This window comes from Hydra viridissima, unplaced genomic scaffold (genome assembly GCF_058129835.1).
Source record: "Hydra viridissima isolate aposymbiotic clone 2 unplaced genomic scaffold, HvirCarnegie_v1 scaffold_1, whole genome shotgun sequence".
NCBI classification, from domain to species: Eukaryota; Metazoa; Cnidaria; class Hydrozoa; order Anthoathecata; family Hydridae; genus Hydra; species Hydra viridissima.
The window spans coordinates 39,724,173-39,740,538 of NW_028324300.1; the positions used below are offsets into that span (position 1 = coordinate 39,724,173).

The 16,366-nt window shown below is 28.9% G+C and overlaps 3 protein-coding genes across 8 annotated transcripts in view; 2 read left to right on the forward strand and 1 right to left on the reverse strand.

Moving 5' to 3' along the window:
* The window catches only part of LOC149894945 (NACHT, LRR and PYD domains-containing protein 3-like), a 226,798-nt gene that overhangs the window by 42,043 nt on the left and 168,389 nt on the right, over positions 1–16,366 (reverse strand). The gene's annotated exons all lie outside the window — the stretch shown is intronic.
* LOC149894949 (uncharacterized) lies at positions 22–2,463 on the forward strand. The gene is made up of 2 exons (XM_090076768.1): positions 22–751; positions 927–2,463. Exons 1-2 carry the CDS (start codon positions 589–591, stop codon positions 2,369–2,371), a joined length of 1,608 nt encoding a protein of 535 aa, XP_089932894.1. The 5' UTR covers positions 22–588; the 3' UTR covers positions 2,372–2,463.
* LOC149894950 (uncharacterized) overlaps positions 10,704–16,366 on the forward strand; it is a 15,188-nt gene continuing 9,525 nt past the window's right edge. The window contains exons 1-5 of one of the 6 annotated variants that reach the window (XM_090076778.1): positions 10,704–11,065; positions 13,034–13,289; positions 13,660–13,719; positions 15,052–15,111; positions 15,277–15,559. In XM_090076778.1, the coding sequence (XP_089932904.1) occupies positions 13,226–13,289; positions 13,660–13,719; positions 15,052–15,111; positions 15,277–15,317 (225 nt within the window). In that variant the 5' untranslated portion in view covers positions 10,704–11,065; positions 13,034–13,225 and the 3' untranslated portion in view covers positions 15,318–15,559. Of the gene's footprint in view, positions 11,066–11,119; positions 12,563–13,033; positions 13,333–13,659; positions 13,720–14,426; positions 14,565–15,051; positions 15,112–15,276; positions 15,560–16,366 lie in introns of those variants that run through there. The other 5 variants (XR_016449244.1, XM_090076775.1, XM_090076776.1 and 2 more) reach the window with 5 other exon arrangements.

Sequence of the window (16,366 nt, forward strand, 5' to 3'; positions counted from 1 at the left end):
ATTATCTTTGTGGTTTTATTTGCTTTCATTTACAGTTTAGTTATCTGCATTTGCAAAATGACAAATGGGCAGATCATTTGTGAAACTATAATAAGATATATAAAGTCAACTATTGCAGTCTTTATATTGTATTGAAATTTGATAGGATTTGTTAATGGTCACAATTTAGCTTGAATTAGTAAAGACTTGGATAAACTTTGAAAAAATAGCACATACAATGATTCTTATCACCCGCACATTATTTCTTATCTATGCAATATTGTTATTGTGAGTAAAATATTCTACTCACAATAACATTATTGTACATATAAGAAATGTTCGTTGAACCAACGCTAAATCAACGTTAATATAACGTTGATCTGTGGTTTGTTTTCAACGTTTAACTAACGTTTGGTTTCAACGTAGATTTGCGTTTCCATTTTAACCAAAAATTAACGGCTTTTCAACCATAAATTTTAACATTTTTTCAACGTTTTTTCAACGTTGATATGCTTGCTGGCATCAGGTTCTTTATTTACGATTTGAATCTGAGACTTCTCGTAAACAAGGCAAGCACCATATTAATTTTGTTTAATTTTTTTGACAAAAATGACTGGAAAAAAAGACAAAAAAAGAAAATTATCTAAAAGACCTTTATTTGGAAGGCAAGACTTTATCAACATACATCGCCAGAAATGTTTGTCTTTATCTGAAACAAACACGCCAACTGTTGAAGCAAGACGTCTATTTGGTGACAATATTACATATTCAGGTATGTTTGTAAATTTTATTTAAATATTAAGATGAACTTGCGAATGAAAATAGAAAGGTCGAAGAAAGTAAATGAACCAGAATAACTACTTGCTGTACAGTCATGTATTTGTATCAGTCTTTAATTTCCGTTGACACTTGAAATATATTTTTATAAAATATTGTTTGTGCTGTAGGTTCGAACTCTGATACCGACGATGATCAAGTTATAAAATCAGTCCGTAAAATAAAACCATTGCCTATTAAGACCCTATTTTCATTTGTTGCCAACACAAATAAGTATGTTTGTTTGATGTGCCCGGAGAATGGAAACCTTGTGTGTGGACCTGAACCAAATCTGCGAAAACATATTTTCCATGTTCATAAAAAATCTGAGTACCTTTACGATTCTCAAAAAAAATTACTCGTTCAAGATAAATTAGTTGGGATGCAGAACAAAGATGAAATAGATGAAGCCGTAATGAATTGCATTATTCAAGATGGCCGTCTTTTTAACGATTTTCATAAACCTGGTATGCAGCGCCTTCTAAACATTCTTGCTCCACTTTACAAACCACCTCATCGAAAGACAATAGCAAAGCGATTGAGAAAGCAATACTATCAATACAAGAACGATCTTAGAGCTAAACTTAAGTCAGTTACCCATATTGCTCTAGCAACCGATATGTGGAAAAATAGGGTTGGATCCTATTGGCTTTGCATAACAGCGCATTATTTAACAAAGAATTTTAAATACAAATCAAATATAGTTTGCTTTCGTAGATTTTACGGAAGACAATTACGTAGTAGACTTACAGCATTCGCGCAAAAAGAAATTACTAAACTTGAAATTGATACTAAAGTTATTTCAATAACAACAGACAACGCTGAAGACATTAAAAAGGCGATGGGATCTATAGTTTTACGGCTTTCATGCGTTTGTCATAACTTAAATCTCGTTTTAAATCATGGAATAAAGTTGTGGGCCAAACCATCACAGAGCTTATTAGATGGCACATCAGATATCGACGAGGATCTTATTTATTACAATAACTACAATGAAAGCGATATCGAGTCCAATGAAAACATATCGTCGGACGAACAGCTTGAAATGCACGATGTAAACAATCAAGTAGAAAATGCGTGTACTTATGACGCGGAAAACGTGAGCTCGGATGATGATAAAAGTAGCGAGGTGGAAGAAGCATCAACAGATGAAACTGTTAATCAATTATTTAACTTTTCATCCATCATTTTATTTAGGTTAAGAAAAACTTTAGCTCTCGTTAAAAGCTCTTCAATATTGCAATCATTTGTTTTTGATGAGGTTAAGAAAGAGGGGCTAAAAATAAATAACTTATCGTCAGATTTTCATGTACGTTGGAACTCAACTTCTCTAATGATTAGTAAGATAATTAAAGCTAAAAATGTTTATAATAAAATTCTTATAGATCCTGGTACTATCAATGGGTTAACAGAAAAACAAGTTAGTAAACTCAAGAAATTAAATCTGTTATCAGAAGATTGGAAGTTCCTAGAAATTTTACACTATAATCTTGCGCCATTCTTTAAAGCAACTAAACTTCTCTCTACTAGAAATTTCCAACACTTTCGTCGGCCAAATTTGTTCAAAATGCGTTAATGAACTTTCTTGAAAATGAATCTTCAGCTAAATGTTTTTTTATCGCAATCGTCTTCTTTGGTCGAGAAAGAAAACATGTTACGAAGCAGTCTTCTCAGGTTTATGAAGGTATACTTTTATTGAAAAGATATCTCCAAAACAAAAGTTACAAACTTTGCTGGCATGTTTCTTTGATCCGAGAACTAACGAGTGTCTTACAGAAAAAGAATATCAGGAAGCAGAAAGTAAACTTTTGAAAACATTTTCGAATACAATGCTCCGACAATATCCTCGAAGGTCAACGTTTATAAACAGTTGTTTGCAAAATGACCAAAACCAGCCGAGAAGTGGTTAGTTATAAAATATTATTTGTTTTTAAATTTAAATATATTTAAACTTATGTAAATAATTTTTTAAAGTACTTTTATAAAAAGATTTGCATATTGACAAATATTATTACTCATTTTCATTTTTAGATGAGACAGATTCAGTAGTTCGATTCGAACTTCAAGATTCACCTGAACAATCTGTGAACCACAAAAATGGATTTGCTAAACTTGCAACATTGTGCAGTGTCAATCTAAGCATAGAAAAAACACAATCAAAGCGAAATATCAAAGAAGAGTTGTCTTTTTTCAATTACGCTTTAAAACAAAAAAAATCGGAAGTTTGATGAATTTTGGTACAAATATGAAAAAGATATTCCAATGTTAGCCTCTAAAGCAAAACTGGTTTGTACTTCGCCTGCTAGTTCGGTGGGGCCGTGGTTAGGCTCCCCCACCCCAGCGATTTATGGGGCTGTTTTTTTTATATAAGGAGGTTTTTTTTTAAGTTGTATCTAATAAGGGATATTTTTTGAAGATTTATTTTGCCATAATACTACGGGTTTATATAATATGTTTCAAATGGGACTCAGTGATATGGTTAATTGCTGTCTTTTTCTTGCTTCAGCGATTGATTTTGTTTATATAATTGTAGATTGTTTATATTCTGAAACAAAAAGCAATCAAATCTTACTTCGTTTTCAATTGACTTTAAAAGTGTCGAAATTTTAGTTGTAATTTGTTCTAAAAAACTGACTAGTTTTTTGTTTTTGTTTCAGACTTTTCATACAATTAGAATAACTTGGTCTGCATTTTACAATCATTTTCTAAACTTCGAATTAATATTCAGCGTGGTTCATGTAAATAGCGTTAAAGTGGTTGTTGTTATTCAGCGTGGTTGATAACAACAACCACGATGACCAAAATGAAAATTATTTGGCTGCATAAACCTTTACTAGAAAGTCTATTGGCCTCCAATGCCCCTGACGGAAATCGTTTTTAATCAAATAATTTATACTTGATTTATAATTTTTTGCAAAACATTTTGAAAGGTCCATGTCGCACCCTAAACATATTTGATAATGCGTTAAACGAATTATGAAAAATGTTTAGGGACGTTAGAGTTGATTAACGGCTTTAATTGAATTTTTTCTAATAACTAAAATTTTCACAAAAACTGAATATTTTATTTCCTAAATAGAATTTATTTTTTGCGACAGAATTGCTGACTGTCATTATGAGATTTTCACTCTCCGCATAAAAATATACTTTTTGGAAAAATGTATTTTGCACTAATTAATCTTTAAATTGCTTAATAATGTAAAAACAAACGTTGGACTTTCTTCCATTTTCTCTGGTGACAGAAAGCGAAAATTTGCGCCCATCCCCCTTCCCTTTGGCGGCCGACGCCAGTTAAGAAGTGGAAATCTTTGAAGGCAACCTTTTCATCGTTTGCATACTTCTGACGGCAACCGCCAGAGTTTTTTCCCTTTTTGTTGGCACCGACCTCCAAAAAAAATTTCCAGCAGCGGCCGCCAATCGGAAGGCGGAAGCTGCTGTAGGTAGAGGCAAAAACATTCTGCCCGTATAAATATTTTGGGAGGCGGATGGCAATTCTTTGCACCTCCAAAAAGAGTTCGTGTTTCGGCATAATCCTACTTTGCTGCCAGAAGGGATTATTAACGCTGATGCGTTATATCACCATAAAAAATAATGTTTGATCAAAAAGCGCAATATAAAGGAAATTTTCGAAAAAGTGCGCTCCGTCGGAAAAATTGACGTAGTCAAGGATTGGCATGGATAGGAAGCAACCCACCATGTTTATTAAACTTGCCCCCAATTTACTAAACCCCTCCACAAAAACGGTCCGCATACATGCAGAATAATTCCTAACATTATAACCCAGAAGTACCCAGAAGCAGGCAATTCTCCTTAATACGCTGTTTTTCTTACCAATCAGTATGTTAATAGAACATAAAATGACTGTTGTTACTTGATAAAAGTAAATAAAATAGCTTACTTTTTACTTAGTAAAGTATAGCATTTCAATGATAAAAATTTACATTTACTTGTTATGGTAACTAATTTTTCTTTCAAATAGTTTTTATTTAAGTTGCCTATATTAATTTTTGTTACTTTTACGTATAAAAGTAATTTCATATTACGATGCTGTATTCACTTACTTTTTAAAGTAAATATGACTTTTTTAAAACCTTATATTTACGTAAGTTCACTTTCAAAAATAATTTACTTTTACATGTAAAAAGTAAATTACATTTCGATACAAACTATTTGTATAAGTATAAATCTAAATTACCTTTTTAAAGTAAATTACTTTCACACGTCTTACTTAACTCTTTTATGTAAACTACTTTTACTTGCAATAAAAAAATAACGCATTTTTAATAAGTTTTTAATAAGTTACGCATTTTTAAAATTAACTTTATGTAAGTAATTTTATATGTAATATAATGTTTTTTTTTTAAAAAAAAGAAATACTTTAAAATGTAAATATATTTCATAATTTAATCTAAGTTATGTAAAGTAATTTTTTTTTAAAAGTAATTTTTTTTTTACGTCAAAATAAGTAAAAGTGCCATCCCTAGCTACGAGTTATTGCTTACGGTAATTTTAGCATCTTTGGAAGAGTCTAAAAAAGTTTTATACCCGAACCCGTTCGGGTATAAACCCGTTAAATAACTGATATTCCGAAAACCCGAAACAATCATCGAACGGGTTATCGAGCACCGACAGCTAAGGAATCGAACCCGATAAATTATCGGGTACCCGTTCGGGGCATTGAACTTTTTTTTACTTGAAAACCCGAACTCGTTCGCTTTTTGCTTTGTTGACATTTGACCCGATGACATTTCCTAATGTAGACCGTTTTTTTTTAAGATCTTTGGAATGACATCTAATCTAAAAATGCAGTGTCAAAAAAATAGTTTATAGTTACCGAATATCTTAAATATACCGTAGATTTAGCCTAATTCCGAACAAAATCTTACTTAAAGTTGAATTACTCCGCTTGCTTTTTGAATTTCATATTAATTTTTTTAAATAAATAAACTGGAACCTAAACTGAATCGAACCATATTAAGCAACAAGTATATTCATTATAAAAATATTGTTAATTTTTAAATTTAAAAAGTAAAGTTTTCGTTCGGAATTAGGAACACGTGTTCCTAATTCCGAACGTACATATCAAATTCTAAAAAATGGCATTTAATTTAAAAAAGTAAAAAATATTTACTAGCGTGGACCTCTAGCTTAGAGTTAGGTAAAAAGATTTTTAAAAATTAAAATTACTTTTATCTTAATGTAAGGGTATCCCATTGTGTTGGTGCAGAATGTGCATTATCTATTTATTACATCCTGTCTTCCGTTATTTTTTTGAAATCAGTTAAAAAAAAAAAACCTTCACAGTCACTGCCTGCTTCTCTCAGTTAACCAGAAGAAATCTCAGTTATTAGTATCAGGTTGGTTAAGATAAACAAGACGTTTAGAAATTCAATAAAAAGGTTAAAAGCGTTTATAAGTTTTTAAGTTAATGTCGTTAAAATACTATTATTAAATGTTGTTGTTAATTACTTGCACGTAAAAACGCTAACTTTTGCAAAAAAAAGTGCATTCCAAAATCTGTTCGGAATTTGGGAAACGTTTTAATTATGCAGAAAAGTGTTGTTTTTAAGATATCTTACGAAGTATTGCTAATTTTTGACAATTTTTTTTCAGATAAATAATCACCAACAAATTCTTCATTGAACAGTACGCAATTTAAATTGTCTTTTTTTTTTTTTTAAGTCGGTTTTATTTTTGTTGTTTTTTTAGGGTTTTAAAAAGTCTTTTGCTTGTAATTAAAAATTTTAATGGTATAAATATATATTTTGAAAATATTTTTTCATATTCTCAGTACCCTAGTCTTCCAATTTATTAACCAGTTTTCCATTTAAAAATCCCACAAAAAGAAAAGATACAACAATAAGTGAATTAAAGCTGTTCGGAATTAGGTACTGTTTGGAATTAGGGAAATCTACGGTATGCCTTCAAATTAAGGGTGGAATGCAAGAACCGAACTTCAAATTTAAAGTCGAACTTCAAACCTTAAGTGCGACTTGAGCGAATGCATAAAGCGAACTTCAACTCAAGTCAGACTTGAAAACCGCTAAATATAGACCGTTTTCAAGTCTGACTTCAAACCAGACTTGAGAGAGCAAAAATTCCTTCCGAATGCAAGAACCCGACTTGAAATTTCAAGTCAGACTTCAAATCTCAAGTCTGACTTGAACGGAATGCAAGAAGCGAACTTGAACTGAAGTCAGACTTTAAAAACGAAAATTTTTGAATTTTCAAGTCATTTTTTCAAGTCTGCTCTAAACCAATCTTGAAACCAAACTTGAAAAAAAAAACAGACCGCCATTATCATTTTGCTGATGCGTAACAAAACTTTATTATTACTATATAACTTATTACAACCTTTGCAAATATGAAAATGAGTTTTTAACAAACAAAAGTAGTTACTTGGGTATATTGACGTGATTAATTAAAAGGTTACATTGTGAAAGTATATTTGTAATGAATTTATTACAGAAAACTGAATACCAACATTGTGAAATCGTGTATCTTTTAAAACATCCTGTAACACGTATGTAATGATCCAACATGTCATATTTTGATGCCATTAGAAATGTTTATTAGCTTTTTGAAATGTCGAACATCCTTGCATTATAAAAGGCTGTTGATTAAGGCACGTTTTTGTGATACAGTATAAAAGTAAATTCCATTTATTTATAAACAGTTCCAGTTATACAAAGAAGTGATACGTGTAAAAGGAGTAAAAGAGAGTTCATGAGAAGTAGTTACAATAATATGAAGTATTTAAAAAAGCTTGTTTTAAAATGTTTAATTGGTATGAGCTGAATTTTAGAAAAAGAAGAAGAAGAAGAAGAAGAAGAAGAAGAAGAAATATGCCAAATCACATACCATGGTTTATTATTGACAGAGCCAATCCTTTAGAAGTTTACAACAATATAGAATTTAAAAGGAGACACAGATTTTCCACAGAAACCTTTTTAATATTAGCTAATGACTATACTAACAATAATGTAAACAATCGAGGGTGCCCACTTTCATCTGTACAACAACTGGCTATTACATTTCAGTTTTATGCTACTGGTTCATTCCAACTGAGTAGATATTCAAGAAATGGCATCAGACGATTCTACCTTCTTATTGTAGATTTTATGTTATGTTTTTAAATAACATCATTTTATACCAACAAATGATAATATACTCAAGTAACAATAAATAAACTCTTTTAGAGATTAATAGGAGATTTGGAGGAGCTGAAAGTTAATCAGTCAACTGTTTGTCGAGTGGTTAAGAACATTTCAATTCAAATGGCTAACAAAAGATATCAGTACATAAAGTTTCCAACAGAAGCTGATTCTTTGATAATTAAACAAAAGTGATTATAAGTTTTCATGGATATCTGATTTTGTTATTTCATACAAACTTCGAACTTTTCTTAGGTAAAGAAAATATTTACATTTATCAACCAATATTTAGATTTTACCAAATTCAAGGATTCCCAGGATGTATAGAAGCAATTGGTGGAACACATATTCCTATGATAATTCCTTGCGGAGAAAGCGCAGAAATATATCAAAACAAAAAGGGATTTTTTTCTTTGAATTGCCAGGTCATTGCAGGTGCTTCAAATGAAATTTTATCTGCTTGTGTTCTATGGCCTGGAAGTGTTTAGGATTCATTTGTTTTTGCTAACTCAGCTATTAAACAAGTTTTTGAAGCTCGCCAACATGTTTATGTTTTAGGTGATTCTGGCTATCCTTGTAAACAATATTTAATGACACCTTTTTCTAACCCAAAAATGAAAGTGAAATCAGATACAATTACAGCTTGAGAAGTACACATGTTCAATGTTTTTGTTGAATATTGTTTTGGTATATCAAAAAAACGATACCCTTGTCTTAACATTCCCTTACGCACAAAACTGCAAAATTCCATAGTTATAATAATATCCTGTTTTGTGCTTCACAACATTGCTCTTCTACAAAATGATTATTGTGGAGGCAATGAAATACAAAATAGCAAAGAAGAATATTGTGCTGAAGCATTCACAAGAGATATTTTTGCAGAAACAAAGAGAAATCAAATTTTGGACTGACTTTTTTTTAAAAAATTTTGTCTGATTATGGATAAAAAAATTGTCTGATTATGGATAAAAGTCTAATAACAAAAACACTATTTGCAAATATTCATACTGCATATTTTTTCAGAAGAATTACATTTTACATTTCAAATTAGTATTATATATGAAAAAAACAATTTCACTAAAAGATAAAGTGATAAATTAAAACATTCTAAAAAAAAAATTTGGATCTGATATTGTTTGAAAATAATAATCCTCACATAGAATAATTCTGTTGTGTTGCTTTTTTAAAACTTTGTGAAAATTTTACGTGTGAAAATTTTTTTTGGGATAAATTTCCATTTTAATTTCATGTTCTTTTTGTTTGTATTGTTGCTTTTTGTGGAGTGAGTTTTTTTTATATAAGCTATTTCTACTTGTTTTTGCATTAGTTCTTTATCAAGATCATGAATTTCATTATATTGTTTTTTTTTTAATAAGAGATTTTTGTTTAACGTTAAATTTTGTTCTTTTTCATGTGTTAATGAGCAAGATGCTTTCAATGGTTTCTTAAAAGTTCTCTTTTCTGTCTCTATAAGTGGCCCAATAATTTCTGAAGAGCGGTCTCCATATGTGATCTCTATTGACTTACATATGTAAATGGTATACTTACATATGTAAATGGTATACTTACATATGTAAATGGTATATATATATATATATATATATATATATATATATATATATATATATATATATATATATATATATATATATATATATATATATATGTATGTTTATATATATAGTATTATGTAGTATTATGTAGTATTAGCATTGAGAAAACTAAATTTGTTTAAAATAGTTTTCTCAGTATTTGTAAAAAAAAAACCATTATTTTCATTGAAGTGTTAGAAAAAAGATAAATAAAAATACATTCTAGTATAGTATCATCCCCAAAAGTCGTCAAAATAAGATTCTGTATTTTCTAGAACATTTCTATGTATTTTAATTCAAATGGAATCTGTTAAAATGGAGAAATCAAGAGATATTGTCTTGATCACTTAAGTGGTACATACGACCAACCGTTGTTTACCTGCAACTAAGGATTTGGAACTGAAAGTGCCAAAATGAATTTATTTTTGTAATGAAAAGTACATAGCAAGACCGTTTTTTTTTTTTTTACTGTTATTAACTTTTTATTAAATCGTATATTATACAAATATCTTTACACGAATTTGTATCAGTAAAAGGTTTTTCCCGTAAAAAAATGCATTACCGCTATTGGTTGCGAAGTGCATTTTCCGATAAGCGCCCTGAATTCAACGCCTCGACTATTTTTCAAGTTCGACTTTCTCAAGCACGAACTTGAAATTTTCAAGTCTCGTTTACTCATTCGCTCAAGTCAATTTTTCAAGTCTGACTTGACAAAGTCGAACTTGAGATTTCAAGTCGAACTTGACTCAAGTTCGGTTCTTGCATTCCACCCTAAATTTTGAACTGTTTTTACCCATAGCAACCTTAAAAGAGTGACACTAAAGGGCGAGTTTCGCAAAAAAAAAAAGAATAAATAAAACAATGTTTTTAAGGAGGCGGTGCAAAAGTTGGCGAATCCTTAAAAATTAACCAAAGAGCAAATAGTTTCAGTTTTCTGGTGGTATTAGTACATCATAACTCAATTTATTAGTTCCTTGCAAATGTTTTTTTTTTTTTTAGGGTTTTTTGTCAGTTTTTTTAAATTTGACTCACGGTCTGACGTAAGATACAAATTATTACGATTTAATCTTACAAATAATTCCGTTAGCTAGAATATGATCCCTATTTTACAAATCAAATAATGACGTTTTTTATGAAAAATACGTTCGATTTTCGGAATATCAAAATTACCCTCGTTCGCGATTAAACTGACGCAAATTCGTTTAATCGCAATCATAAGTCTCTTTAATTCCTACCCAAAATAACATTTTGCATTAAAAAAATTCACAAGTTTGATGTTAAATGATATTAGCTAATTGTCAATTTTCTGAAAAGTGCGAGTGTAATTGTGGTAATTAGCCAAAGTTTTCATTTTGTTAAAAAAAATATAACTAGCCCCAGGTTGTTAATAAAATTAGGAAGTTGTTAACTCATTTGGTATAAAGTAGTTGATCACTTTTGATAACAAAGAACAAAAAACCTCTTCATCAATATCATAAACAGTTGATTACTTTGGAAAAGTTCTTATCTAAACAGCAGGAAAAGGTACAAAGTTCGCAAGTTGATAATATATTCCAATTTTTTAGTTACGATACTTTTATTTTAAGTGCCATTATACATAGAGATATTTTGCTTAAATCAAACATGTTAGAAACTGCATTTAGTTCGGAAGAATTTTTCATTAAAACCATTCATTTTAAACGTTTTCCAAAATTAATTTTGATCTGTTGTTAAAAAAAAGTTTGGTTTGTCATACCTTGAAATTATTTTTCTAAACAATTAACATTTTCTTCTTGTTTCTCTCATTTAAATAGAAATGTAATATGACCTATTACATAATATTCTTGTAGAAAAGTTATAAATATTTTTAGATTTTATGCTACCAGAGATTAATGTTTATGTGCTAAATTAAATTTCATTACCTTTTACATTTGCTACTTGGTCACAATTCCTTTGTTACAAGAGAGAGTAACTGTGTCAATTTTTTGTTACAAGAGAGAGTAACTGTGTCAATTTTTTAGTTTCAGTTTTGATTGTCAGTTCTTAATTTAAATAATTTTTAATGAATTTAAGTTGTGTGCTGCTTATTTTTGATAAGCAGCACACAATAAGCAGCTCTCATTAGCATGATTGTAGTTCATGCTGATGAGAGCTATAACTCAATTAAACATAATAAATAAAATTCAAATTTCAGTCTTTAAATGATAAAGTATTAAAATAAGGAATACTCAACTTTTCTCCTTATTTGTTGCTTATATATTTGTTGCTCATCGCTTGTAAGTGGGCATGAAAAATATTTCATGGAAAAGTGTAGAAAATTACTTGAAGAATATTAGATTAAGTTCAAAAAGAAATGTTTGAACCTTTTTTACAAAAAAGTCAAAATACTCTATTAGCTAGTTTAACATTATTTATTTTGTAAGAAAAGTTCTAAATATTAAAAGTTATTCTTTACATAAAACACAGTTTACACTTAAATAAAGTTATATTAAAGATTGGTAAGTGTTTTCTTTCATTCTTTATATACATTTTCTTTATATACATTACATTTTAGATACCTCAAAAAACATTTGGTTTTTTGTGATGTTGTCTAAAAGATTTTTATTCTAAATCTAAGAGGTTTTTTTCAATCCAACTGTTAATTAAACCCATTTGAACTACTATTCTTTTTTAAGCTTAAAAATTAATCTGTAGAGAATCAGCAGATTTTTTAAAAAAGTGCTTTTGCTATAATATAAGAGTGTCTTGAAAGAAATAAAGATTAATAAAAAAAAAAAAAAAGATTAAAAATTAAGGAAACTCTCAGCCATTTTTCCTGTAACCTGAAAAAAAAAGTCTGACCCTGGGATTAAATGCTCATCAATAGCAGAATTGTAAAAAACTGAAAAATCTCAGGCTCCTAGGATTTCCAACCCAAACAAGTTTCCAAACATATTTCTAACCACTTAAACACATTCCTTTTTTTTTTTTAGAAAAGAATCAGCAGTAGTTTTAAAGAATGTGCTTTTGCTACAAAATAAGAGAGCATTAAAGTATCGTTATGTTAGTAGTCAAAATTTTCTAAAAACTTGTTTTACACTTTTTTTTACTTCATAAGAAAAGTTTTTTCAAAAGAAAGTTTAGTTTTATGATATTGTGTTCAAAAATGTTATTCTAAATCTAAGATGCCTAAACATGAATTAAATTCAATTAATCTGAAGAAAATCAGAAGATTTTTAAAAAGTTGCTTTTGCAATAAAATAAGAGTGTATTGCAGTGATGTTATGTTAGTATTAACACTAAAATGTTTTTCCTTGTGATTAGAGACTGCAATTCCACTATACATATTCATTCCCTGTATTAGCAGTATTAGGACTCAAATATTTATCTTTTTTTTTTATTAAGTTATATTTCAACCTAGACATAAATTTTAATTCAATCCATTTTTTTTTTTGTGACTTTTTAAGGAGACAAAACAACATTTTAAAATTACACTAACTAAATTTAATTTTATAAATAATATTTTTCTCTTAGGATTGATAATTACGATAAAACACCACCCACAATGGAAGACCATCTTTATAATGCAACATTTCTGTTAGTGTTAAGTAAAAAGATTGGGGAAGAGTGGTTAGATTTAGGGCGATTTTTATCTGTAGAAGACTCAGAGCTGGATGTTATCGACCATGAACACAAAAATGTTGGTGAAAAAGCATACAGAATGCTATGCTATTGGAGAAACCAGCAAAAGTTTCCCACTGTAGATGTCTTAGTGAGTGGGTTTTACCAGGTAGGAAGAGTTGATTTGATAACTATGATAGAAGAAAAGACAAGTATGACCGGAATTATTTTTTTTCTAAAGTTATTTAACTTTATAACCACACAGTTAGAAGCTGTATTGCAAATGTTTCTTGACATATCAGATTGATTTACTTTATCAGGAAAAATTGCTGACAATTAGTGTTACAAATTGAAACCTTTTTAAAATTGAATTTAAATGATTTTGAAATATTATACTTGCTTGAAACATCTGTTTTGCTTGAAACATCTGTTTTGCTTGAAACATTTTCTTTGCTATCATAGATAATGTTAATTTACAGTTTTATTTAAATTAAAGTAACAATTTATAAGGGTTCTTTTGTAATAAATATGCTCATTAGATAAATCATTTGGGTATGAGAAAGAAACACTTAAGAAGCCTTCTCCTGATGTCATAGCAGGTAAATGTTTTAAATCAATATAAAGTTTTGTGTCAATATCCAACTTGTTAAAATTTGTTGCAACTGTTAGCACTCATATTCTTGCTTTTCTCTCATCAATTACAGAATTAATCTCAACTGTATTATTTTGCTGGCCTAAGATTTTGAAACAGCTAATGAGAAGATTTCACAACTGAATTTTTTTTTAGGTTTTAGATTTAGTGATTAAGTCATTTAGTTCTTGTAATTAAGCAAGTCTCTTCTCACTTTTTGGCTTCATTGAAAAAATAATTAAAGGTGATTTGTAAAAGTTATGTTATGTTTTGCTGAAGTGTTTTTTCCTGTAAATAATTTAATGTTTCATGGAAAACAAATCTTGAACTGCCACACTATAGTGCATTTTTAATTGCAAAATGAACTGATAAATAAGTATTGTTTGGGGAAATCGAACAATTCTAAATAATGTTAATCAGCAACATAACCTAGCCTTTCAGAGTTTCCTGATATTTACATCATTAATGCATCCTGTTAAGACTCACAAATTTTAAGTATCTATATGTTTTTGGGATCAAAATTAAATTTCTCTCTTTTTTCAATGTCATGACATTTTTGACTGTACTTAGCTATTCTTGAGTGTTAAAAACTCAATAATGAAGTCAGAAATGACAGATTTTATGTACAACCTGGTTTTCTTAAGCTTATACGTTCAATTTAAAAATCAAATTTAGTTTCATCATCATGCAATATTTATCTCAACATTGATCTGGAACAGTACATATTAGTTGTGACTTCATGTACCTGATACAGTCTTGCTGGTAGAATCCTTTTTGTTAAATAAACCTCTGACATCATCCGATTGTTGATAGGTAATTGTTACATTCAGTTAAATATATGGGTTTTTTTATTATTTGTTTTAAAAATGCAGAAATGTAATATTTATTGTAAATACACATTACAAATAATATGGGTTTGATGAAAGGATAGGAACATGGAAAAGCCACTTGTTTGTTAAAAAGTTGTCTTTCAGGAGTAATTGGAACAATTTTTAAATTGTGCATTTTTAGCCTTAGACAGTTAAAAGATTAGCTGTATAGAAGTAATTTTAGGAAATGTCGGTTTTATAGGAAGTTAAATAAATTTCAAGTTTTTTGCTAATTAAAAAGGTAAATTTGCTAATTGTAATTAAAATAGTTCAGCTTTTTTTAGAGAAAATTAAGATATTTCTTCATTTTACTATAATTATTTGTCAATATTAAAAGTTATTCTTTACATAAAACACAGTTTACACTTAAATAAAGTTATATTAAAGATTGGTAAGTGTTTTCTTTCATTCTTTATAAATATACATTTTAGATAACTCATTTGAATATGATGCAAAAAGACTCAAGAAACTTTCTTCTGAAACCAAAACTAGTAAGTTTTTTCAGTTGTATTTTTTTCAATTTTTAAATCTAAGAAAATTTGATTGAGTTACAAAAGTTTATATAAAAATCACTTAAACAAAAATCCAAATAATAATCACTTAAAATTGAAGAACATTTGTAAGTTTATTTGCAATGTATTTAAATTTTTTCCTAGCCCAAGTACGTGGTGGTGAAATGACCTGTTATCATTTGTGAAAACTCATTGCTTAGATAAAAGTCAATTACTAAATGTACTGTGTTTGGCTAAACAGAGTTTCCAAGTTTTATTGCTGTTGATGATGTTAGTTGCACTTTATGATAATATGGGTTATAGATAGATACATTGACCTGTCTAAATCTTTTTTGACCTGGGATTACTCAAGTTTTTCTTGTATCAGTTTTGTCATATCAAAACATATCATATCAAAATCTTTAAATTGCCTGAATAACAAATAAAATCAAATACTTGCATTTATCTCACTAATAACTATCAATAACTAAAAAAATAACATTACATGACCACTGCTATTATTCTTGTCAAAATACCTGCTGTAGAATTATTCTTGCTTATTGAACCATATATTCCTCTTTTAAAGCTGCTCACTACAATATTTCTTCTTGCTTCTAACATGTCTTGCACCTTTCTCACATCTTCACACCTTTAAATTGAATTAAACTTGCTTCCTTGAAAGTCAAGTTTTTTGGGATTTTGAATGCAGAGAGTTTTTCCAGTTTTGATGTATCTCCATATTCAATATATTATTTATTTAATAGGTATAATAAAAAAAGCCAAAAGTAAATTACCCATAACTATTAATGTTATTTAAGGAAAAAAGACAAGTAAAATGCAGTTATTTTTTTAAAAGCATATTTTGTTTGTTTTTACTATTGAAAAGGATATCTAGTCCTCAATTAATAAAACATGAAGAAATTCATATTTAAAACTTGGTTAGATGACATTTTTAGGTGATTCATGTTAAAAATTATGTATTAAAAGTTCCACTTGTAATTTTCAATAGAACATTTTGATCAACAGTTAATGAGAAAAAGCAAGTACAAAGTTATCTTTTGATTAGTCCCAAAATAGAATAAAAGCATACAAGTTGGGTCATTTTTGCTCCATATATCCATAGCTTTTAGTGAATATTTTAAAAAAACATTGGATTTGCAAAGCATATCTACTGTATGCATAGCCTTTAGAAGGTTATTTTTGAATCTCTTGAGCAAAGGTGTGCAGGGGAAGCAAATTTTAGGAAATTTACCTT

Coding starts and splice junctions, on each gene's coding strand:
- LOC149894949 (XM_090076768.1), top strand. CDS start 589: ATGACTGGAAAAAAAGACAAAAAAAGAAAATTATCTAAAAGACCTTTA. Junction 752..926: donor TGACAATATTACATATTCAG/GTATGTTTGTAA, acceptor TTTGTGCTGTAG/GTTCGAACTCTGATACCGAC.